The sequence below is a fragment of the Monodon monoceros genome, unplaced genomic scaffold (assembly GCF_005190385.1).
Source record: "Monodon monoceros isolate NGI ecotype Baffin Bay Population unplaced genomic scaffold, NGI_Narwhal_1 Super_Scaffold_15, whole genome shotgun sequence".
Taxonomy (NCBI): domain Eukaryota; kingdom Metazoa; phylum Chordata; class Mammalia; order Artiodactyla; family Monodontidae; genus Monodon; species Monodon monoceros.
The window spans coordinates 40,537,423-40,562,946 of record NW_021703771.1 but is presented as its reverse complement, the minus strand read 5'-3'; the positions used below and the strand labels follow the sequence as shown (position 1 = coordinate 40,562,946).

Genomic DNA, 25,524 nt, shown 5'->3' with positions numbered 1-25,524 from the left:
ACACATGCTTAGTTGCTCCGCGGCATGTGGTATCTTCCTGGACCAGGGATTGAACCCGCGTCCCCTGCATTGACGGGTGGATTCTTAACCACTGTGCCACCAGGGAAGTCCAGAAGTATTTTTTTTTTGAATATACAATATTGATTACTTCTTGGCTCAAAAGTCTTCAATGGCTTTTTATTGCCTATAGAATGAGGAAATCTAAAGCTTCTGCTTGATATATATAGGTCTTCATATTCTGACCTCTGCTTATCTCTCCAGTCTCTTCTTAGCCATCATCTTTTCCTGTCTTAATCTGTAATGTTCAAGCTATTTGCATTTGTCAGAATATATCAGGTTCTGTCAATGATATATACATATGCCATTCTGCCAGAAATAATTCTTTGCTATTTCCCCACTTGTCCTTCAAATAAGATTATTTAAATTTTGGCTGAAAACTACCCCCTTAATGATGCCTACCCTGACTCTTCTGGAAGTCCTCCTATTCTACTATTGCTCTTTGTACCCACATAGTTTTTAATTTGTTTGCATGTTTATTTTTTCAATACATGTTAGTCCCTGATGGAAAAGACCAATTTTCATCTGCTATCTCCAGCACTTATCATAGTGCTTGGAAATAACAGAAACTCAGATACTTCATGATTTACTTCAAGATCTGAGGAAGTTTCCCAGGAAACATTGTTGTAGTAAGTAAACAATTCCCCCCACCCCACCTCCACGCCTCTCTCTAGTTTTCCAGGTTTCTTCCAAAACCTAGCAGGCGGGTCACTACTATTAACTTTCCTTACCACTTCAGGTAGAATTGACTATTTCCTGCTCTATGCTCCCACTGAATGTGGTGTGTAAGTCCCATCCTAGCACCAACCATGTTTAAGATTGCATCCCAAACATTTGCTACGTTTTATGCATGCAATAATGAATCAACGTTCACCTTGATAAAGGAGACTTTCTTAAACATTCTAGGACAACGACACCATTATGCATAAACCGTAAAAATCCCTTTACAATCCAACCCAAATGATTGTTTTCAAAACGCTGCGTTCCGCAGGCACCTTAATTGTCCTTAGACAGATGGCCAAAAGCTTGGCTGTGGTAATCACATACGGTAAGAGGAGACCATGACTAGAGCGCCAAGAAAAGGATGATTGGCTGACTAGGGCGCAGAAGTTACATGTTCTCTGGCCGATGCTAGAAGTAGGAAACCGCTGAATGTTCAGCTTTTGAAATACGGTTTTTGCATCGTAAAGAAAAAAGATTATCCTATCAGGAAGAACCTAGCACATCCAATTACCAATCAAGAGTCGGAAAGAAGCCAAAGCCTGGGGATACCCACGCACCAACGAGGACGTCATTCTCTCTTCTCCGCCAATGAGCGGTTGGATGGGGGCGGGGTAAGAGGCGGGACAATTGCTACAAAAAAACAAACAACAATCTTCAGTACAACTGCCCTAACCACAGTCCTTCCCTCGTAAACCACTGGAGCAAAGTTCCTGGGCAAGGGCGCTTGTTAAACACTTTCCACTCTCCTTCTCGCACGGGGGCAATTATAATAGAGTACCTTCCTTGCACCAGAACAAGCGCCTTCTTTCCACCAGCTCCCACAAACTCGCAGAAAGCACAGCACAACTTTGCGCTTTCTACCTTAACAAGAGCTGGTGGTAGTCCAACGCTACCTGAGGGGGGGCGGTCTCAGTGCGCAGGCGTGCACGCCTTGTGAAGGTGGGGCTGTAGTGGCCCACGGCAGCCTGGGAGTTGTATTTCCTTCAGCCTCAAAACTCAAGCCATTCCTGAGGCCCGAGGAACTACATTTCCCAGGAGTCTCCGCGATCTCGGGGCGGGCGGGCTGGTTCGTTAATGAGCTCGAGGAAGCCGCGGCGCGGCCCACCAGGTTCCAAAACAAGGAAATGAAGGGGGGAGGCGGGACTGGGGGTTCCTGCGGGAGCTGCCGCCGCCGCCGCTGCCGCGGAGGAGGAGGAGGTGGAGGAGGTGGTTGCCGCGGCCGCCGAGGAGTCCCTTGCTGAAGGCGGATTGCAGGGCGGCGGGCGGCGCGCGCGCGCGCCCGAGAGGTGGCCCGAGAAGTGGAGCGGCGGTCGCGGGGGGAGGAGGAGGAGGGACTGAGCGGCGGCGGCCCCCGCGTTCCGGTGCCTCTATGGGGAAAGCAGACAATGGATTATGATTTCAAGGCGAAGCTGGCGGCGGAGCGGGAGCGGGTGGAGGATTTGTTTGAGTACGAAGGGTGCAAAGTGGGACGCGGCACCTACGGGCACGTCTACAAGGCGAGGCGAAAAGATGGGTAAGAGCAGGGGCGGGGGAGTAGGCTTGCTCGGGTCCTAGCTCTGCCCGCGACCGCGCGGGATGGGTGGGTCGGAGCCGGGTCGGGCCGTGCCCGGGGGGCGAGGCGGAGGTGGTCGCGGGGCCGCGTCCCGGGGCAGACTCTGAGGGACGTGGGTTCTGCTCGCCCCCCGCGCGGCCCCGTCGCACCCCTTGAACTCCCACGGCGCAGCCCGGTCGGGGGGCGTAGGTTCGGTCCTGCGGGGCGCCCTCCGCGTGCATGGAGCTGGCGGCGGGACTCGAGTTGGGACCTCGGTGGGAGGTGGAGTTTGTGGGTGTCTGGTCTCCAGGGGAGACGCGGAGGGCTGGGAGAGCTCCGCCGAGGAGTTGCCGCTCCGGCCTTGGGCTGGTGACGGTCGTGGTGGAACTTCCAATCGGCTGAGCGCCTCCCGGGGGCGGCGGTTTGAAACCTAGCCGAGGAGTCCGTCGGCCGGCCGTGCGTCTGGGTCCTCGCCAGCCTCACGGATCTGAGCTGTTGGGCACCTTCGCCCTTGGGGCCAGCCAACCCGATGGCCCCTCCGCGCAGTACCTCAGTCCCAGTCGTATACCCGGCCACTTCTCCACGCCGCTTCGCCTGCCTCCGATTTCGATTTCTCACGTTCTCAGTTCCGCACCTTCCCTCGAATGTAGGACCTTCTGAGAGATTAACCGCGTTTTGCTCGCAGAACTTCAGAGTTTGCCCTGGTAGCTCCTTTCCCCGCACCTTGGGTATTCTTAGGTCCTCCCCTCCATCCTCTGCCAAATGACTGCGTGCTGAGGTTTATGGGGCACCTAGATTATCCAGAACGGAATTCGAGTAACACAGAGCTGGGCCTGAACCTTTGTCTTCCTGGGAGTTAAGGGAGAATCGTAGGAACCCCTTACTGATTGTTCTCATAGGAGAAGGAGAGCTGGACGTTGTATTGAGAATGCCTATTCTTCGTACTGGAGGGCACACGGCTCGTAATCCAGGACAGGTGGAACCAGTTCTCTGCCTGCGAAGGGTGGGTTAAAACCATTCGTCACCTCAGGGCCCATCCTGGCAAGAGTTCCCCTTCCCCAGAGTTAGGGAGCCCGGGAACATCTGCGTATCCCGCTTAAACTTTAAAGACGATCAAACTATGTGGATGAGTTTTTAGGATCGTAGCGAAACATTTCTGAATGAATTGAATATCAGCCACAGTGATATTAGTAAGACCTGAAGTGCTGCTTATCGTTCTGCACACTCTCTGGGTTGATTGATGAACTCTAGGACCAAAGTAGGTAGGGGGATTTGTGTTTGTGTGCGCGCGCCCGTGCGCGCGCATGGTGAAAACTACAAGGTACTTTACAAGTGTAAAGGATTATTATTATTGCAAATAATTTTTTCTCTTCTTGTAAGTGAACGGACCCCATAGTACTCAGTTGTTTGTAAACTTTTCTCATAATTCCTTAGTTAATTGCCAGGTGTCCTTGGATGAGTGTCTTGGAATGTGAAGTACTATAATTAACTTGTGTTTTGTCTTTGGAATATACACTCTACTTGTTATATTGGTGTTCCTGTGGGAATCTTATCAGATATATTTGGAGAAAGCACATCTAGCTTTCCTATTTCGGCACTGGCATTACAAAACAAATCAGAGGCGGTGTTTTTCATACTCCTCATGCTAACTTTATAATATATTTGGACTGGAATTTTAAAAATGTATTTTAATTCTGTTTTTAAAAAAAGTTTTTTTTTTTTTTTTAAGCAAGCAGCTTTTAAGAAAAGCTAAATTCTGCTTCTGAATTGTATTTGGATAGCACGGGCTACAACAAAGAACAGATAATTTAATTCCCGCTTATATTTGTTCTTTGAATATTTTCCCCTCTAACAAAATTCTTGATTTGAATACACTTCCTTCTTGAGTGAAATTTGTTTAATTAGAATTAATAAAGCTTCTTTAGTAGAGTAAGATCAGTTTGTATATCTTCAAAATATATGCTTTTAAAAAAAACTTTCAGGATCTGAAAACATTACTTTAAATCACTAATAAGAAAAATCAGTATAAAGTTTTTTTTTCTTGGACCAAGAGTCTAGTTGAGATTTAAGGCTTTATAGTAAACACCCACGTCTCTTGTGGGTTGGTAGCAGGATTAGTTTTATGTTCATTGATACCGGTGATTTGAAAGAACAGAAAGATTTTAGTGATGGTTCTAAACTGATACAGATTCGCATAGTAAAGGATTTTACACTCAGATCATAGTAAATTACAGTGTAGCTCTTTCCAGAATTTATTTTGGTTAACTCAGATGTATAATGCTATTTTAGGGAGCAAGAGAGAAATCACGTGAGTACCTTAAAGAGGAACTATTCTGGTGTATGTAATGTAGCATATAATCCCCAAATTGTTCAGGTCTCTAGAAGAAACACTGGAAGAAGTAATGTAACATAAAACATCATTAGAAAAGCCTCTGCTTATAGTTTAATACTAGAGTTCACAGAACCTTAGAATATTGTTTCCCTTGAAATATGACTTTAACTTAGGCTGTATTAATTATGCTACATAAATTTATAATGGACTGGAAATGCAAGATTTACATCTGGGTTTTTCACCTTTAATAGCAATGTTATTTGTTCCATCTTTTTGTTTTGAAGGAAGGGGGTCTTTTGACCCAGCTATCCTTTTTTTTTTAAATAAAAAATCAGGCTTAGAAGTTATTCTTGAAGAGAAACCAGTTTAGAATATTTCTAGACTTTTTATGAGCAAGAATTTGTAATACAGTTTTCAACATTAGGAAAAAGTCACATAACAGTATGGTTACAAATCTCAAGACCATATTTATCAAGTTTGAAACACTTCTTGTTTTGATTGATAAAGGAATATTGTTAAAAAGTTCTTTTGTGAATAAGAGGTTCAGGCAAACATGATTCCATAGACTAGTGTTATGTCTGAACACTGTTGTACCCAACAATACTACCATTCAACTTTGCAGACATTCATTTAGTCTTTTGAACCACTCCAATAAAAGAATGCTGCTTTTTGGAGTTATTTTGAAATATAGTAATTGAAAGTGAAATGGCTGACAGAGTTCTCTTACTGAGTTTCAGTTTTGCCTTAGGGTTTCAGATGAGAAGTAGTTGGTAACTACATGTTTTAATGTCTGTCATGAATCCTTCACAATAAATGTAGTATGTTTTTAACGGGTTTTTCACATTTTGTTCGTAGGTAGAATAGATAATTGTATTTGCATTTTTTTGGAGACCTCCCAAAGATTAAAGATGTATCACTGTGATCATAGTATTTTAGAGCTTTCAAGAGTTTCAGATCATCTAGTCTAATTTCTTCTTTTTACAAATTAGAAAACCAGAGCTTTTAGAGGTTGTCATGCCCATAGTCTTGGCAAAGACAAGCCTGTAATCCAGATCTCTTGACTCTTGAGCTCTTGTATTTCCTAATGTGTTTTCCCTCCTAATACCTTGGGAAAAAAAACAAAAAAGACCACATTGCTTCCACTTTTGACAATCTTATTGTATAAACTTCTTCCATGCAAAGGGTACTACATCTGTACCGAAAAATATGGAAAAGGGAAAGTATCCCATATCAGGGGCATTTTAAAAACGTAGGAGTTCAGGCCTGGAGATTCTACCACATGCAGTTGCTTCTCTTTATCTGGTTTCTCTTCATCTTCAGTCTCATTACTTTCGGCCATCATTTCTGATTTGCATAATAGCCAAATTGGTCTCTGCCATTAGTCTTCCCTCACTGTAGTCCAAGATCCAAGTTGCTGCCAGTGTTAACAAAATAAAATCAATCATGTCATATCTCTTCTTGTAAAGCTGTATATTCTCTGTGGCTCATACGGTTACATCAGATCTTAATTCCCTAGTTTGGCGTGTAAAGCCATTTGCATTTGGATCTTAAAGTCTTTAGTCTTTACAGCCTTTACGCCTGCCACCACCTCCCTCCTTTTTTCCCAGTGTGTTCAAGCCATATGCTTCTGTAGCATTCAACTGCTCATTTTTTTCCTAGGATTTGCTAAGTCCTTTTCATGTCTCATTTTCTTTTTCTGCACTCAAACCAGAATGGTGTTGCTCTGCCATTCCTTTCTTCCTTCCCCCTCCCACAAACCTGGGAAAGTCCTGCTCCTACTTCAATACCCAATTCAAATAGCTTTTCTTCTAGAAGTCTTCCCTTAGTTACCCAGTGTACTCATTATCTGTGCTTCTGCCCCTCTTGTTCTTATGTGTATAATATCACTGTGATACTAGTCTGCTCCATAAACTATTAACTACAAATGGATCATCATCATCCTGTTTCCAGCAACTTGTACAGGGTTGGGTATGTAAGCACACTCAAAAATTGTATTAAAAAAAAATGCCCTAAATTGGAAAACATATATATATTTGTTCTGGTAAACATACTTAACTGGTGTTTTCAGTAATTGTTTTGAAAGCCTGAAATATGGGGATGCTACATGAGATAAGCAGTTCAATGTAAATATTTAGGTAACATTAACTAGGTCTAGTGTAATTTTTTCTGTAAGAAATAATGTGCTGCTTTTCAAGACAGTTGATACATTTCTTGTAATAGTTTGATAAGTAACACGGGTAATTTTTCGAATTATTAAGCACTTTTTTTTCTTCTTAGGCCAGTTCTTCTAAAATTGCTAGACTGTAGTAATCTGTCTTCTGTGCTTTTACTAGCGATGTTATAGAGATGCTTAGAAAACGTCAGCATTCAAACATATTTTAGGAAATTTTCTGGTATTATGGATTCATGTTAAAAAAACCTAAGTACTTTTATCACTTAGTAAATCAAGTGGACATCAGCTTGTTTAATTAGTTCTTTATGCACTGCAAGCCTTCAGAACTTTGTTTTTGGAGCCCAGGGGAATGTTCTTTTCAATGAAATCTGATTGTCTAGAGCACTGGCTGACAAACTTTTTCTGTAAAGAGGCAGAAACGAAATATTTCAGGTTTTGTGGGCCATACCTACCATCTCTGTCACAATTACTTGAATCTGTCATAGTAGTGCCAAAGTATCCACAGACAATGTATAAATGAATACAAATTAGAATATGTTCCAGGAGGAAAAAAAAAAAGAAAGGTGGTGGGCTGTATTTGGCTCACAGGCTTTAGTTTGCCAGCCCTTAGCCTAGTGCAGTGATGTCCAGTAGGACTTTCTGCAATGATGAAAATGCATCTGTGCTGTCCAGTATGGCAGCCACTAGCCACGTGTGGCTCAAGAAATGCAGTTAGTGTGACCGAGAAACTGGCTAGTAGCTGTGATATTGGACTTCTCAGGTTTAGAGTTTTTTGGAACAAGCGGCTTAGCAACACAATTCGTAAATCCATGAAGTGACCTTTTAATAAAAATGTATAACTGATGGTGTGGACAAATGAAATAGGAAAGTTTGTATTTTTTCTTTCAAGTAATAGAAAATTTGAGGCTGAAGTAGTTTGATAAAGCAAACTAATACTTGAACTGAAAAGCTGTCAATTTGTGAATGGAATCTATCAAGGATATTTGATTACTATTCAAAAAAAAGTATTTCATTTTACAAAAAGAGCATATGTGTTTAGTAAGTAGTAAATGTGTGTGCATAAAAAAGCTTATATAATCTGGTTGCCACCCTCCATGTTTTGCCAAATCTGTAATTTGTGATACATTCAATGTGTTTGTTCCGAGTATTCTGATGCTTCAATAAATTCTTCAATGGCAAAAAAAAAAAAAAAAAAGATTATACAACGTACTGTAAGCCTTCCCTTTCCCAGTCACCCTTTTCCCTTTCTAGAGGCAACCATTCTTGGTTTTCCTTTTTAGAGAGATTTTCTCGGAGGTGTGTGTGTTTAATGATAAATGGTAGTGTGCTGTACTGTTCCTGCTGTATATTTTTTAACTTTGTATATAACCTTGAAGATCATTACATATCTTATGTACAGAGATGCCTAGTTCCTTATAATAGTTTCATTATATTACATTGTATTGACTTACATACATTTAACTATCCCTCTTGATGGACATTTAGGCTGTCTCCAGTCTTTTGCAAGTACACTGTGGTGAATATCCTTAGTAGGTACAGTATTTTGTGCATATTAGTATCGCTGTAAGTTAAGTTTCTAAAAGCTGCTTACTTTTGGAAGCAATGCCTTGAAATGATCTGCAAATATGGTGATGTATCCGATATAAATCTCTAAAGACTGGAGACAGGAGGGCTGAGAATAAGGAAGAGAAATGTTAAGGCTTTAAAAATAATAATTATTAATACATACAAAATGAGTTCTAAATTATTAGTTTGCATAGGAAATGCAAGTTACTGTTTTAGCAGCATGGGAAAGACATGTCAGTTTTAGATAGGAAAAAAGTAGATCAATGGAAAGGGTTCTTTTTTTTCAGTACAATGGATATCAATATTGATGAATTAAGAATTTTTACTTTTGTGTACTATATTTTTGAACTGGATATACTGGATAAAAAGTTAATATGTGATGTTAAATTGTGTCTTTTGCAAAATTCTGAAGTAGTGTAGTGTGGGTTAGACATCAATATAGAAGGCTTGAAGGCAATATATTGCAATTTGGAATTTTCTTGGTGGTAAATGATTAGACTAAGAGTGTTCGACTAATGTGTTTTTAAAGATCAGCTTGTTTGTTATCTTGTGATATTGTGACTATATAATTTAGTGCAGCTTTGGATTCCAAAATAAAAGGACACTTTGAACATTTTGAATTACCGGCATGACTATGTCTTTGAAAACAGGTAGTTTTTAAGGTCTAGAACCATAAAGAGGTAGCTAACAGCTATTTAAAGATTTTTGTCCATTTATAAATAGCTGATAGTGCAACACTTCCTGTAATAGCCATTTTGAGCATGCATTGTGCAGGATAAAAGAATCTCGGGAGAGAGGACAGGATGTAATTCAAGATACAAGTGTGCAGCAGTAGTTTTTTATTGAGGGTGTGAGTTCTTATACAGAAGTGGGTGATGGGTCAAAGAGAAATAACCTGTAAAGTCCTCAAATAATTTATGTCCTTATAAAATACTTTTAATTTCTAATTGAGTCAGCCTTTCTAAAGGAAAAATATACCCTCCTTACAGAGGCTTTGAACTTGTATATTTTCTATTTAAAAATATTATTTCAATGAGACTTTGTGGTTGATCTCAGTTACTAAGATGAACGTGATCAGCATATGGATTTAATTACCAGGTAGGCCAGCTAACTTTGTTTTGTTCTGTGATCACAGACCAAAGCCCTGTCATGGCAAACTTTTGCAGATATCTGTAGATATTTACATTTGGACAGAAAGGTAAGTCTATGGCTGCTGGAAAAATAAGGTAAAACTTTCACTTCATAGGTGGGTTAGTTGCATCTTTCTGTAGAAAAGTTATTTTAGTTATGATTGTTAAATAAGCTCATTGGTGAGAGACCTAAGCAGTTTGAGGCACAAACTATTTTAGTTATGATTGTTAAATAAGCTCATTGGTGAGAGACCTAAGCAGTTTGAGGCACAAACTATTGTTGCTTTTTACAAAAGTTAGTTTCCTTTTCCCCTTTCCCTTTTACAATTATATTTGCATTTAAAAAAAATTAATTAAGTAACTTATTTTTGGCTGCATTGGGTCTTTGTTGCTGCGTGCAGGCTTTCTCTAGTTGCAGCAAGCGGGGGCTACTCTTCCTTGTGATGCGTGGGCTTCACACTGTGGTGACTTCTCTTGTTGCAGAGCATGGGCTCTAGGCGTGCAGGCTTCAGTTGTGACATGCGGGCTTAGTAGTTGTAGCTCGCGGGTTTTAGAGCGCACGCTCAGTAGTTGTGGCACATGGGCTTATTTGCTCCACGGCATGTGGGATCTTCCTGGACCAGGGATCGAACCCATGTCCCCTGTATTGGCAGGTGGATTCTTAACCACTGCGCCACCAGGCAAGTCCCTAATTATATTTGCATTTTAAGAGTGACTTAAACCTGAGTGAATCCTATTGTTTTGGGTTTTGGTGCAAATTATAAAACTGTTTGTGACCTTCCTTTCTTCTGGAAATTTATATGTAATTTGAGCTTGTGTAATTTAGAAATCCAAAGTTCTATTAACTAAGTTCTCAGCAATCTTTTCATCTTTATAGTATATTTGTATCAAAGTGGAAATATTTTTATTTTTATGCTATTAATATTTATCAAATTGGACTTCCCTGGTGGTGCAGTGGTTAAAAATCCACCTGCCAAGGCAGGGGACATGGGTTCGATCCCTGGTCTGGGAAGAGCCCACATGCTGCAGAGCAACTAAGTCCGTGCGCTACAACTAATGAGCCTGTACTCTAGAACCCGCGAGCCACAACTACCGAGCTGTCATGCCACAACTGCTGAAGCCTGTGCTCCCAGAACCCGTGCTCCGCCACAAGAGAAGCCACTGCAATGAAGAGTAGCCCCTGCTTGCCACAACTAGAGAAAGCCTGCATGCAGCAATGAAGACCCAATGCAGCCAAAAATAAATAAATAAATAAAAATTTATCAAATAATAGTTGCACATGATTAAAAAACTCCAACAGTACTTCCTTCTCACTGCCCACTCCCAAGCCCCCTTCACTTCTCAGAGATAACCAGTGTTAACTGTTTCTGTTTTAAGTTTTGCTGCTGCTTACCATTATAACTTTAAGTAGCATACGTATAATTCTGTCTTGATTTATCAACTTTAGGCAGTTTCTGTTGACTTTCCATTAGAAAAGCTGAGCAATTTTGAGAGATTTCACTATCCCCTGTTTTCTGTTTTCCCATCTCAACCTTCAAATTTTTTATCTTTGTTATTTAAATTTTTTTGGTGGTGATTACTTTTATGACTTTAAACTATAAACTTAAATTTCTTTTTCTTGGTTTGTCAATTCAGATATTATCTGTGGTCTTCCTCGTGTGAATGTTAAGGAAAGTAACAAATTTTTTTCCTGTTCTTTTTCTCTATCTCCTGATTTTTAAAGTATAATTTTTTTTTTTTAAAGTATAATTTTTATAGCTTTCTAGTTTATCCATTGCTTTTTGTCTATGGGTTGATTTAAAAAAGTGAACACTGGAAGCCATTCAGCAGCTTTAAAATATTATGATTATGAAATTATTTATTGCTGAATGAATTAGTATATTGAGACCCATAGAGAAGGAAATGTAGGCTTGTGTACCAAATAAGTGCTGCTTGAAACAGTCCTCCAGGTATTAATGCCCAATGGATCTTCTTTATTTTGCCCTTTTTTCAAGTCTTCTGGGTCATACTCAGCTAGCAGATTTCTTTATATCCCATGGTTGGTTTTACTTGGATTCTTTTTTTGTTGTTGGTTAGTTGAGGATATCTTTTTAAGTAGCTTTTTCATATAGGATGTGTAGATTTTCTGAGTTCTTGCATGTCTGATAGTGTTTTTTGTCCTCATACTTGATTGATAGTTGGGCTGAATATAGAATTCTATATTAAGAATATTTTTTTTCTCAGAACCCAAAACTATTGCTTCATGGCTTCTGGCATTTCTTGTTGCTCATTGGAAGTTTCTTTCTGGAAACTTGTTTTTTTCCTCTGTGGAACTCTTAGGAGTTTTCGCTTGATCCGTGCATTCTAAAGTTTCACCGAAGTCTGTCTTGAAAGTGTAAGTCTTTTTTTTTTTTCTCCCCTTCATTTATCTAGCTTTGTTTCTTGTGTCTTTTACACATTATTTATTTTTTGAATAGATGATCTATGAACATAACTTCAACTTCAGAAGTTAAAAGGTGGTATTCAATAGCTTTAGTAGCATTCCTCCTACCTTCATGCCTTCACTTCCCATTTCCAATCCTGCCGGTTTCTTATGGATCTTTTAAGTGGCCCCTTTCTTTTGTCTTTGGTTTAGGGCAATTTTTATCTCCTGTTATTTAGTTCTTCTTCTGTTACCTCTTTTGTTCCCTTCTTCAGGTATGCTTATTAAGAAATGTTGACCTTTTTATGTACTATGTTCCCTGTCTCAAATTCATTCTCAAAATTTTCAACTCCTTCCCATCTCCATTCTGGACGATTTCTTTTATTTAATTTTCTAGATTACCAATTTGGTCTTCAGTTGGGGTTGCTATTCTTTTATTCAGCATGAACTGGATTCAGGAGTCTGCCTGAATTCAACAAGGCATTGTTTTAAAAATAAATTCCCTATTTATATTTAGGTTGTTTCTGATGTTTCACCATTATAAGCAGTTCTTCAGTGATTTTTTGGTTCTTTTTGCTATTTTTAGCTTTTCCTTCTTATTTTTCTTATAATCTGAGTGCTAGACCAAGACAATGGGAACATTTTCTGTTTTCACTCATAGAGAAATTATATTTTACTTATCAATGTGTAGGAATTATAATCAATATAATAACTTATTGAATTCTACTTTGTGTCTGATGCTGTGCTAGCTGCAAATTTGAGGCCCCTGTGTTTATAATATAGTTGGAAGGATTGAAACAAAATCTCTGGTTTACACTTTCCTAAATTTGTAAAAGCTGGTTAAAATTCTTTAAAAATGTTCTTACTCAAACAGCTCTCAAGAAGGGCACAACAGAGGTCAGTCAGGATAGGCAGATGCACTAGTATAAGGGATCGCTGAAAGGGGAAAGGGACCATTAGAAATGTCAGTTAGCAAAGACTAACACTTTTCTTTTTCCTTGGCCGTGCCTTGCGGCTTGTGGGATCTTAGTTCCCTCACCAGGGATTGAACCCAGGCCCTCAGCAGTGAAAGTGCGGAGTCCTAACCACTGGACCACCAGGGAATTCTCTCTTTGTTCCTTTTCTGACATTCTGGTCTTAGCTAAGGAGATCATTTACTTGCTGGTAGTGGCTGCAAACATGTATTTAAAACTTTTGAGAGAATACAGTGTTCCAGGGAGACTACTATAGTTATTTATATAAGCAGGATAATTCCCAATATCTGGAGTGTACTTCAGACCCATGGTCCCCAAGACCCAAACCAATCAGAATCAAATAAGTCAAAGAAAGACTCTGTTAAATAAGTAACTTTCTTAAGAGAACTGGCTTGTTTAGTGATCTTATGTAGCTGGGTCTCAATTTTCCCAGAAGTGTCAATCCAAGTCCAGTAAGTGGTGTTTGGCCATGTCATAGATACCTCCTTCCTCAGTTAAAAGATAATCAAGGGTTATCCTGTTATCAGGAACAACCTGGCCAGAGTCTAGAGATTTTTGTTGGGCCGCTGTTGCTTTAGCAGTAGTTTTTGCAGTATCTTTAACAGTTAAGGAGAGGTTCTTGATCATAGCCTCATTTGCACTTACTCCCTAGCCAAGGGAGGAGGAATCTGCCAAAGGAAGCGAATTTGAATCATGAATGCCTCCTGGTAATTTAAAATTTAAGGTTTCTGTAGACCACACAGGCATTTTTATTCTGGTTACCTTCCCTTGTGTCCCTTTCTTTGTAAAGAGCCTAAATACAGGTTTCCCTGTATTTAGGCTCTTTACAAAGGGGGGGTTTAACCAGAGACAGGGAAATAAACCCCCAAATTTAGGGAGTATGACATGATAGAGGGGGACTGAATTTGTTCCAAGAAAGTGAGGCATTGGACATCAGGGAGAATTTTGTGACAGGCGGAACTATAGGATCACCAGAATCATGGCAAATTCAACAGTCATTTGGAAGTTGGATTGCAGTGGCCTGGGGTATGTAGACAATGGCATTTTATTTCCAGGCCAGAGCATGGTAAGAAGTGTACAAAAGAATCATAAATACCTTCATGGTGTAAGAACTAGGAAAAGGATGGTCAGAGAGGGAAGGAGGAATGGAAAGAAACTTTCCTGATCTGACATTTTAGGAGGAAGCAGTCTACATAGATGTTGGCTACTTCGTTCCCTAGTCATTTTGATTTCGAAGCCTCCAGCATTTGCACAGGACAAGGTGTCAGGTGGAACCTTCTTCAGTTGTAAAATATGTACCTAAGATTTGACACCTTATAATTTACAGTGGTGTCAGTGGTAAAGAGTTCTTGGTAGTGTCCTTTCCGTGAGTCTCACTTTTGCAAAAGCATCAGAGTAAAACAATAACTGTCTATAAATGACAAAAGACTTAAAAATGTCCATTGCTAAAGATCTGATGAGAGTTCATTATTGACAAGGAAATTTGGTTATTTCTGTGACACAAAACATTTTAAGATTATAACTAGAATTATAATCTTACGACTAATAATATTCTACCAGGGCATATCAGGTTTCTAGGAATTTCATACAATTTCTAGAACGCTTATCTTGATACAGAGTTTAGCACTACTTCTTACTTGACAATGCTTCCCATGTAATTTAACATTTCAAATAAGCCTAACTAGTTTAATATCTCTCTTTTTATGAGGAGAGAGAACACATTTTTTTGAGATGATCCAGGGGCCCTCTGGAAAATCCCAAAGTTAGTTGGAGGTCAAAAAGACTTCATTTAGAATTCAATATTGGGAAGTTTGTCAAAATATCAAAAGGTTTTGAACACTTGCCTAAAAAAGATCACAGATCATTATGAAACAATAATTAATTATCCATTTAACCAAAGTGACAATTAAGGATTTCAAAGGCAAATACAGAAGACTACATAGTTCTGAGCAAAACTTTAATATTGAGAAAACTAGGTTTTTTCAAGTAATCAAAGACCTGGTGATAAAGATAACACGAAGCACAGGAAATTATTTTGTTAAAACACAAAATTGTTACTTTCTAGGTAGATTACTTAAAAATGGAAACCTTTCACAATAGCTTATCAAGAGCAGACCATTAGTCCAATGAAGCTTTCTCTTTTTAGCAGATGAAAGAAAATTAAGTTTTCATTTTATATAAGTACAGTATAGGTATTAAAGCTTATTTTTTAAACTGTTATAATAATAATTCAATTTTTAGCCAGTTTGACCACACAAGATTCCTGTTCTCTCTCTTTGGCTGTCTCCCTCTCTCCTCAACTTTTTGTGTCCATAATTTGTCCCTTTTTCTTTTCTTCCCCATTCTGAAATAACCATCTATACTTTAGGACATTACCTTCTTTTAACCAAAATACATCTCCTTTTCTCATACATTTTCTTTTTGAAAACACACATCCTACTTTCCTTGCATACAGAGATGTTTCCCTTATTATTTCTAGTCATTTTAATTACTTATATTAGAATTTTTAATGCTTAAAAACCTGATTTCCAGTGAAAATTAAGTAAACAATTGTGAACTGTTACTAGCAAATTTATGAATACATTTCATAATTTCTTAAGCATATTCCTCCTCATATTAAATTTTGCAATGTAACACAAAATATTTTTAATAAAAGACCCAAATATTTTTAGTTCCTCTATGAAAGGAAGCCTAAATTTGGTAAACCTATGTTCAATAACTAATGTTTTAGTATTTTATCTTCTTTGGAAATGGTCTAGCTATTCAATGAATATCCGTCATTTAACTTATCTCAGTATATCTTTAAGGTTTCAAGTAACCAAAGAGATTTTTATTTATTTATTTTTATTAATTTTTATTGAAGTATAGTTGCTTTACAATGTGTTAGTTACTTGAAAAGATTTTGGAAACTATTTTTAAGTACATATACCATAAAGCACAATTATTTTTGAAGTTTATTTACAAACTTACATCTATTTATGTCACTTGTTCTTAACAATTAAGTTTAGATTACTCATGAGAATTTCATGAGACATTAACAGCTAACTATCATCTTAAGTTACCTTTTTTGCTGACAAATTCTGTAACATAACACGAGCTTGACTTTTGGTACACCTTTGTAGAGTAAGTTTTTGTGTTTTTTTTTTGTAGAGTAAGTTTTATATTTAATGTTGATAACTCTAAGGACTTGCCTATTTTAATTAAACCAACAAACTTACACTGGCTTTTATTTACTAAAGATTTATTCTAGATCACATGAACTTGAAAAAAGTGGGTTTTAAAATTTCTGAACGCATACTTGATTTACATAGCACTTGTTTGTTTTTAAGCCAATTAAATAGTGCTTTTTACAAATTAATTCTGGCAATATCATCTGAGGGTAGGAAAATATCACCCATCTATAACATACATGCGTGGACATTCATAAACATTCAGACTGCAAAGAGATCTTGTAGCTTCCATTCCAACATTTTAGCTATGAGATAGGTATGATAATGCAAAAATCAGTAGATTATAAAAGAACAGTTGGGTCCAAATGGTGTTTCTGGCAGATGGAATAAGTTAAGGTTACCTGCTCAGATGCTTAAACTTTTCACTAATATTTGTGGAGAAGACACTTAGGATTTTTCATTCGCCTAGTTTCCAGATAACATTTCACCCCCTTTTTTTCTTTCCTTCTGATAAGAACTACCTCCCTGAAGTTCGCATTTCAAAGATAGGGCCTTCAGTTTTTAGGGAAGACCAAGCAGAACATTTATATCTTGAAGGCACAGAGAAAGAATGAAAGTTCCTCCTAGAAGGACTTTTGTTTCCTAAGGCCAGAATGTTAATAATACCTATAAACCTTTTGAGATGAATAGGGGAGGTTTTGGGATTGGTTAAAAAGGATAGGTAGGTTTTGAATTTCTTCTAGAGCTGCATTTATAAGATGAGGACAGTTATTTTTAATTCCTTGAAGAATTGAGTTGCAACCAAAATGACTTCAAAGGGCTGACCCTCCCATCTGACTGCATTATTTTCAATTTGCTTCTTTATGTCAGGGAGAAGATCTTCGACTAAGATAGAAATCAAAAGATTCCTGTGTTCTAGATCTAGACCTATTTGTCTTTGGAGTAGTTTTCCCCACTCTGGGGACATAGTTTCCTTTCATTTCAGCTTAGGGGAGAAGGCCTAAAAGAAAGTTCCTGTCAGGCTTTGAATATCGCTTACAATTTGGCCAACTTCTGACCCAGAGCTACTTTAAAAAAATCCTTTCAAATATCTTATCAGGTTTCAATTGGGACTAACAGTAAATATTCCTGGCAGTGTTGGACAACCCCTTGGACTCAAGAGGCATCTCCAAAGAGGGTGCAAAATATACTACCTTTTCAAGAGCCTGAGTCACTCTCAAAGATACCCGGAAGAAAGAAAGAAAGACTTAGACAATTCTCAGGACAAAAAAGAGACACACAAGAAGGCAATAGGTGTCTCTAGGAGAGAAAGGATTAATAACCAGCGGGTGTGGATTTGGAAAGGAAGGGACAACATGAAATTTTACCTTTCTCTCTCTGGCACTACAAGCATATATTCAGGAGAGCTGACTCTGATAAGATTCTCATCCTTTGCCAGGTTCTGACGATTTTCCCAGGATCCCATCTGCAGACTTCAGAGTGGGGGTTAAAGTAGAGAGTGTACCTTTGGTATCTACCAGAATTTGGCAAGATTTTCCATTAATTTTAATTTTAGTTTCCCATTGGTTGTTTAAGGGAATAACCAGAAAATCCCCCAGAATCTTGTCAACCCTGAGAGAGGCCCACATGGGGGCCCACCTTTGAGGGTAAATATGGGGGTGTCTGTAAGGCCACTAATTGGGAGACTTTTGTTTATGGTCTTGTAGTCTCTTCAGAGTGGAAAGATGATTCAGACAGAGGATTAGTAGAATGAGTGCTCAAGTAAAGTAGGATAGAGGGGAGTAGTAGGAGTCACGTAGGTCTTGTAGTCTTGTTTTAGGTACCTCTTGTGTCTTTAATTTTTCATTAGCATTTTACTATAAGTCTTTCAATGAAGCTATTTTACTTATTTATTTTAAAATATTCATTTATGTATTTGTTTATTTGGCTGCATTGGGTCTTAGTTGTGGCCTGCAGGATCTTTAGTTGCAGCACACGGGATTTTTTAGTCGTGGCCTGCAAGCTCCTTAGTTGCAGCATGTGGGATCTAGTTCCCTGACCAGGGATTGAACCCAGGGCTTCCTGCATTGGGAGTGTGGAGTCTTAGCCACTGGACCATCAGGGAAGTCCCAAGCTATTTTAGAATCTTGAAGCCTTTTGGAAGCTTCTGCATGTTAATTAAAATAGGTATCCCATTCTGTTTGTTTGCTTTGGAGTCCTTGCTTTCAACTGCACTTTTTTTTTTTTTTTTTTTTTTCTGTACGCGGGCCTCTCACCGTTGTGGCCTCTCCTGTTGCGGAGCACAGGCTCCAGACGCGCAGGCTTAGTGCGGCCATGGCTCACGGGCCCAGCCGCTCCGCGGCATGTGGGATCTTCCCAGACCGGGGCACAAACTCGTGTCCTCTGCATCGGCAGGCGAACCCTCAACCACTGCGCCACCAGGGAAGCCCCTGCACTTTTTAAATGATTGATCTTGTTTAGTTGGAATGTTCCCCTTAATGACCATTATAATTCTAGGTTGTCTTAGTAAGATTTTGCCATTTTTATAGATATCAACAGCTTCCAGGACCATAGTTCTTAGAATTAAAATAAGCAGTTGTATCAGAAGGTGATGTGCTCAATCCTTTGAAACTTGAGGATCCTATTTCTTTACCTATACTTTGGGTCTCTCGGAGCAAATTAATACCTAATAGGGATGTGCTGCTTGGTTGGGGATTTTGTGATGTTTTACAGTGTATCTTGTTGCACAGAAATTTTCTTGAGGTTGGTGGGTGACCTAGTGTTAAATCTAACCTGTTCCATGACCAACTTATTCTAGCATGGGTGTCTTAGAGCAGTGAGTACTCTGACAACTTTTAAGTACCTGACCTGTACCCATCAGTATTGTCACTTTGGCTTCTGAGATTCCCATTCACAGTAGATCTATTATTCCTTTACCTCATGTGCATAGTAACAGAATCCAACAGTAACCAAGGAAATGGAACTGTGGACACCAGCAGTAACCAAAGAGATGGTATTGTGGACTTGCCAAGAGAAGGCCTTAGATGTTTCTAAGTGCAACTGTCGGTAGTTCCTAAAGTAGAATTTTGGACTGAACCAGTAGATCCCAACAAATGGGCACTGTGGACTAACCAAGGGCTAGGGACTCGGGTTCCAGGTGGAACTGTCTGGCAGCTCAAGCTGACCCTCTAAGCCTTGGACTGGGAAGCCAGTTAGATTGGGAGCTCAACACAGAGAAAAGAGCTCAGAACCAAGAGGAGCTTACCGATGGCTCTTGGAAAGACACAGAACTCAAAGGATTCACAGTACCAATGCCTGTGTTTCTCATCCACGAAGTCATCAGAAGTCTCCTTTGGATCCCATCACTGCCACCAAACTTGTTTAAAAACAAAATTCAACTGAGTATATTTAAAAAATCTTATTGGATTTATTCATTGATTCATGAATTGGACAGCATTCAATCTTGACAGAAAGGAGCTCTAAGGAGCTGTACAAAATGAAAGACTTTTATAAGCAGAAGGCAGCAGGAACAAGGACGTTATACTAGGCACATAAGCAGATTGGTTATGGCAAGGTCGCTTTCCTTTAGGGGATGGCAGGGGTCTCTCAGGCAGATTACCTAACTAGTGCCGATCAGGTGATTCCTGATTGACTCGTTTTAAGATTCCATTTCTGGGTTGGGGGGGGCAAAATTGTAATTAAGTCAAGGTTTGTTAGTGTGGGGCTTAGCATAAGTGACTCTATTTTGGGCCTTATTACCAAAGTGCTTAATGATAAATACAGTTAATGAAGTATCACTGTCTCTCACACTATGTAAAGACTTTACATAATTAATCAATACAAATTTTGTAGACCTTTAAATCCATGTAAATATAAAGGTTTAAAATTTAGATGGGTAAAGATGGGCTTTTAAATAAAGCCATATTGCATTATGGGGCTCCTTATCTGTTTTGTACAAATGAAAGGAAAACACAACAGAGAAATTTGGTGCTTGTAAGAGAACAGGAGTTAGACATATTAAATTTTACATGTGACCCTTGCTCCACACCAACTGACTAAGCTTTTTGGTCCAGTTTATTGAGGTTGTAAATTCAGTGCCTTTATCAGAAAGACATTTTCCAGTCACAAAGACCTTTAAATAAACAAAGTACTTTTGGGTTCAAATGATTTAAATAAAGTTTATTCCTTCTTAAAGAACCACTTGAATTTTCTTTTCTCAGAGAGGGATTTTTACTTCTGATTCTCAATTAAAGATAAAAATATAAAGATACACTTGTGGTATAAGGAAACCTTGGAACTGGAAACTCTTATTTCAAATCTGGGCTAATACTGTCTAGCTGTGGTATTTTGGTAAAATATATCTCAATCTCAGTTTCTCCACCTGTAAAATTTATATGATGATAAATTACCATCTCATGTGGTTGCTATGAGGAGTATAAAAGTCCCCACCAAAGCATTGGTTTATTTTTTCTCCAAAAATATAAGGGGGTTTCCTCAGTAAATTTCCCTGAGGCTTAAATTAGCAAATAAAAAGAAAGGGTAGGTATTGAGTAAAAATTATAGTCACCTTGTAGTTTTGAAAATGAGGATTAACCTTATTAGGTTCAGTAGGAAGATAGAATTTTTTTTCCCCATCTACAATTAATTGTTATAAGAAACTTTATTATATTAGGAAAGAAAAATGGATTCCATGATGGGCTATTTTACTTTAAGCCTTCAAAATAAAGAAAATAAATGAAAGAGGAGAGTCTTATTTTTTTTAATTAAAATTTTCTTCTTATAAATAGAACATGTTTAAGAAAAATTAAACAAAGATAAGTACACACACACAAATTGTTAACTGTGAGATGATGGATGTGTTAACTACCCTATTGTGATAATCAGCAGTATATACACATAAATCATCACATTGTACACCTTAAATTTATATAATTCTCAAAGCTGGAAAAAAAGATAAGCAAAAGGATTCAAATAATTCATAGATGAACACTATGAATGGTGTAGTATATATTTTTATACATGTTTTTCTGAGCAAATATATGCTTTTATTTTCTCAAGAATGTGATCATATTCTACATGATTTTTGGTAACTTGTGTTTTCTGTTTAACAATATGTAATGGATATTGTCTCAATTCATGAAATGTTCTTTTTCAGCAGTGGTTTTCTTTTCAAGAAAATCTATACCATTCCCATATACAAACCTTCCATCAATAGTAGCATCAATTATATGCAGTTACTCTTGAGGGTTTGGGTTAAAAGTCTGTTTTCTGACCTTCTTTCCTCAGAAAGTCACTGTTCTATGTTTTTAATGACTTTCTCCGTATACATGTGCCATTATTTGTTTAACCAGTTTACTTTGTTGATTGATGCTTAGGTTGTAACTTTTTATTATTACATGTAGCACCGTGATCAACAGATATTTAGTTAAAACTTTGTTTTTCTGAGAGAGGGAATTTCTTTTTTAAAAAATAATTAATTTATTTATTTTTGGCTGCATTGGGTCTTTGTTGCTATGCATGGGCTTTCTCTAGTTGTGAGAGCAGGGGCTACTCTTCGTTGCAGTGTGCGGGCTTCTCATTGTGGTGGCTTCTATTTGTTGCGGAGCACAGGCTCTAGGCCTGCAGGCTTCGGTAGTTGTGGCTCGTAGGCTCAGTAATTGTGGCACACGGGCTTAGTTGCTCTGTGGCATGTGGGATCTTCCCACACCAGGGCTTGAACCCGTGTTCCCTGCATTGGCAGGTGGATTCTTAACCACTGCGCCACCAGGGAAGTCCCTGAGAGAGGGAATTTCTAAAGTGAAAAATGTAAAGTGAAAAGAGAGAGTACATAAATCAAACTATGCTCAACAATATTTGACTTTAAAGTGGAGATTATGATTAGGAGCTTCAAAGTGAACTGGTGTTTCCTAGTATTGCCTAGTATTACTATATTGATCTGCATAAAGTTGGTGTTTTAAGAACATAATTTAATTAAAAATCTCTTTCCAGATGTACTTAAAGGTAGTGATTGCAGTTAAGACTCTGTGCTTCCAGTGCAGGGGCGCAGGTTCAAGCCCTGGTCGGGGAACTAAGATCCCACATGTTGCACGGTCAAAAAAAAAAAATGATGGAATCTTATATCTTGTTAAATCGCTTGCCTTAAAAGAAGTCCAGAAACACTAAATAACTCCCTTAAGATCACATAGTATGTTTCAGTTTCTAATATATTGGTGTCCTTTTCTAATTCCTACCCCAACATTCTTATCTGTAACAAGATGTCTGATATAAATGTAATGAGAACTATTTGCCTATGGAGCATCCATGATGATTATTGAAGAGATTGATGAAGGCAAATTATTTATTGTCAGTTGTCAGGGTGCACTTTTCCATAAACTTTCTAATAATATACTGATTGATTGATTGATAAGTTACTGTATTTTTCGTCAGTAAAATATTTATTTAGGTCCATCATAGCAGAGGCTTTTAATTTATTTTTTGACAACCTAGTGGTTTTAGTATATTCACAGAGTTGTGTAATCATTATCAGTATCTAATTTTAGAACATTTCATCACCCCCAAAAGAAGCCCTTTACCCATTAGCAATATTCCCTATTTCCCCATTCTCCTAGCTCCTGGCAACCATTAATCTACTTCTCTCTCTATGGATTTGTCTAATCTGGACATTTCATATAATTGAAATCATACTGTATGTGATTTATTTCTGACTTCTTTCACTTAGCATAATGTTTTCAGAGTTCATTCATGTTGTAGAATGTATGAGAACCTCAGTCTTGTAAGTGGTCGAAGATTATCCCATTGTGTGGATATACCATATTTTGTTTATGCATTCATCAGTTGATGGTTATTTGGGTTGCTTCCACTTTTTGGCTGTTGTAAATAATGCTGCTATGAACATTTATGTAGAATGTTTTTTTGATCATATGTTTTAAATTGTTGGGCATATACCTAAGAGTGGAATTGCTAAGAGTGGAACCTAAGGTAGTTAGGTATGTTGTATGTTAACTCTATATTTAACCTTTTGATGAACTACCAGACTGTTTTGCAAAGCCGCTGTACCATCTTACATTCCGAAATGCAATGTGTGAGGGTTCCAATTCCTTTGTTAGCATTTGGTATTGTCTGTCTTTTCTATTTTAGCCATCCTAGTGAGTATGAAATGGTATCTCATTGTGGTTTTGATTTGTATTTCCCTAATAACTAATGATATTGAGCATCTTTTCACGTGCTTTTTGGCCATTTGTGTATAGTCTTTGGAGAAATGTCTGTTCAAATCCCTTTCCCATTTTTTTAATTGGGCTGTCTTTTTATTCTTTGTTGTTGTTGAGTTGTAAGAGTTCTTTATATATTCTGGATGCTAGGCCCTTATCTGATTTATGATTTGCAAATATTTTCTCTCATTTTGTGGATTGCCTTTTCACTTTCTTGATGGTGTCCTTTGAAGCACAAAAGGTTTTAATTTTGATGATGTCCACTTTATGTCTTTTTTTCTTTTGTTGCTTGTACTAGGAAACTGCTACTTGATCTAAGGTTGCAAAGATTTACTTTTTTGTTTTCTTCTGAGAGTTCTGTAGTTTTAGGTCTTACATTTAGGTCTGATAGTATTTTTTTTTCCAATTAAAATTTTTTTTAAAGCAAAGACACATGTGACAAAGTTCCATCCTTTAAGGATTTATAGTATATTGGGCTAAATTAAAAATATACAGTGAAAAAAGATAATAAGCAATATCATTCACTCATTTATTTGACTCTTACTGAATAACCCTGTGCAGGAATTAGGAGTGTAAGCATAGAAGACAGTTTCTTTTCTTACAATCTAGTGAGAGAATGAAATAGATTACAATACAGGGCTATAAATTCTGTTTTACAGGTGTGCACAGGATGCTGTGGGGGTAACCAGGAGGGACACTGAACTGACCCAGGACTGTGTGGGTGATTTGGAAAGCTTCCAAGAGCAGGGAAAGCCTATGAGAGCTGAGTTTTGAAGGATGAAGAGTGAGCCAGACAGAGAAGTGATTTTTAGTATAGTAGGATGAGTGGTAAATACATAGTGTAGAGCTAAAAGAAATAATAAACTCAGAGATCTGGAGGTGTTTGGGCAAGATAAATTCTAAACGTGAATAAAAAGTGTTTTTAATACCTTGGGAAGAACTGGAAAGGATTAGGGTCTGAAAAGAGATGTAAAAATGGGGAATGAGTTGTGAGGAATAAAGGAGATGATGCTTTTATACTATCAAAAATATATGAGGCTTCCCTGGTGGCGCAGTGGTTGAGAGTCCGCCTGCCGATGCAGGGGACATGGGTTCGTGCCCCGGTCTGGGACGATCCCACATGCCGTGGAGCGGCTGGGACCCTGAGCCATGGCCGCTGAGCCTGCGCATCCGGAGCCTGTGCTTCGCAACAGGAGAGGCCACAACAGTGAGAGGCCAAAAAAAAAAAAAAAGTGTTAATCCTATTACCATTAATTTTTTAACATGAAATTTTGGTGATCATTGGCTATTTAGTATCTCTTTATTTCTAGAGTGTCATTAAGTCCTTAACAAATTGTTCTGAACTCCTTAATATACACTGCATGTTATAAATAAGGAAATAGTAATTATTGAGCTGTAAAAAGCAAATATTTAAAATTGGTTTTTAAAAATAATTAGAAAAGTTATACAATGTGCAAAAGTAATTAGATAATAAGGAAAGAAATAAGGGAGGAAGTAAGAAACTTTCACTCAAAATCCCACCATCTAGAGATAATTACTTAATATTTTGGTGCATTTCCTTCCTGACATCTTTTCATGCATTTGTGGTCTGTATACAAACAAACATACTCACCTTTAAAAAAAAATTACAGAAGTAGGATCATCCTCCGTATGTGGTTTTAATCAGTTCTTTTTAAATATCTAAATGCTATATGTTGGTATCTTTCTGTTAGTAAGAGATTTATATAATGATTTTGAACTGCTTTATGGTATTCCATTGTCTGTATTTTTCTATTATTAATAAACATTTATGTTGTTTCTGGGTTTTTATTTTTGTTTTACTGTAGAAAATAATGCTTATTATGTTTGCCCACTTGTCTGATTATCCCTGTAGAATAAATTCTTAGAAGCAGAATTGTTGGATCACAGGATATGCCTATTTAGAATTTAGGAACATATTGCCACACTCTTTTCTCCAAGTAGGTTGACTTTACTTACACGTCTATCAAAAGGGCACGGTGCTGCTTCTTTCTTCTTACTCTTGCCCACATTAGATTTTTTCTGCTTATCTAAGCTGACAGGCAGATGATATTTTGCTTTCATTTATATTATTATTATTTTATTACCAGGGAGGTTGAATGTCTGCATTGGTTCTATGTATTCATCTTTTGGTTATTTTGCATTTACTTCCTTTGTCCGTTTTTTCAACAGGCAGTGTTGTATGGTGATTACGATTGAGCTTTGAAGTTTTATCTGAATTCATAATCCCAGTGATACCATTAGCTGTGTGACTTGGGCAAA

At 38.0% G+C, this 25,524-nt stretch overlaps 1 protein-coding gene across 2 annotated transcripts in view; it reads left to right on the top strand.

The window, feature by feature from the left end:
• Nucleotides 1–1,960: 1,960 nt before the first annotated feature.
• Nucleotides 1,961–25,524, top strand: part of CDK19 (cyclin dependent kinase 19) — a 170,162-nt gene continuing 146,598 nt past the window's right edge. The window contains exon 1 of one of the 2 annotated variants that reach the window (XM_029223331.1): nt 1,961–2,293. In XM_029223331.1, the coding sequence (XP_029079164.1) occupies nt 2,166–2,293 (128 nt within the window). In that variant the 5' untranslated portion in view covers nt 1,961–2,165. The remainder of the gene's footprint in view (nt 2,294–25,524) is intronic. The other variant, XM_029223332.1, reaches the window with a different exon arrangement.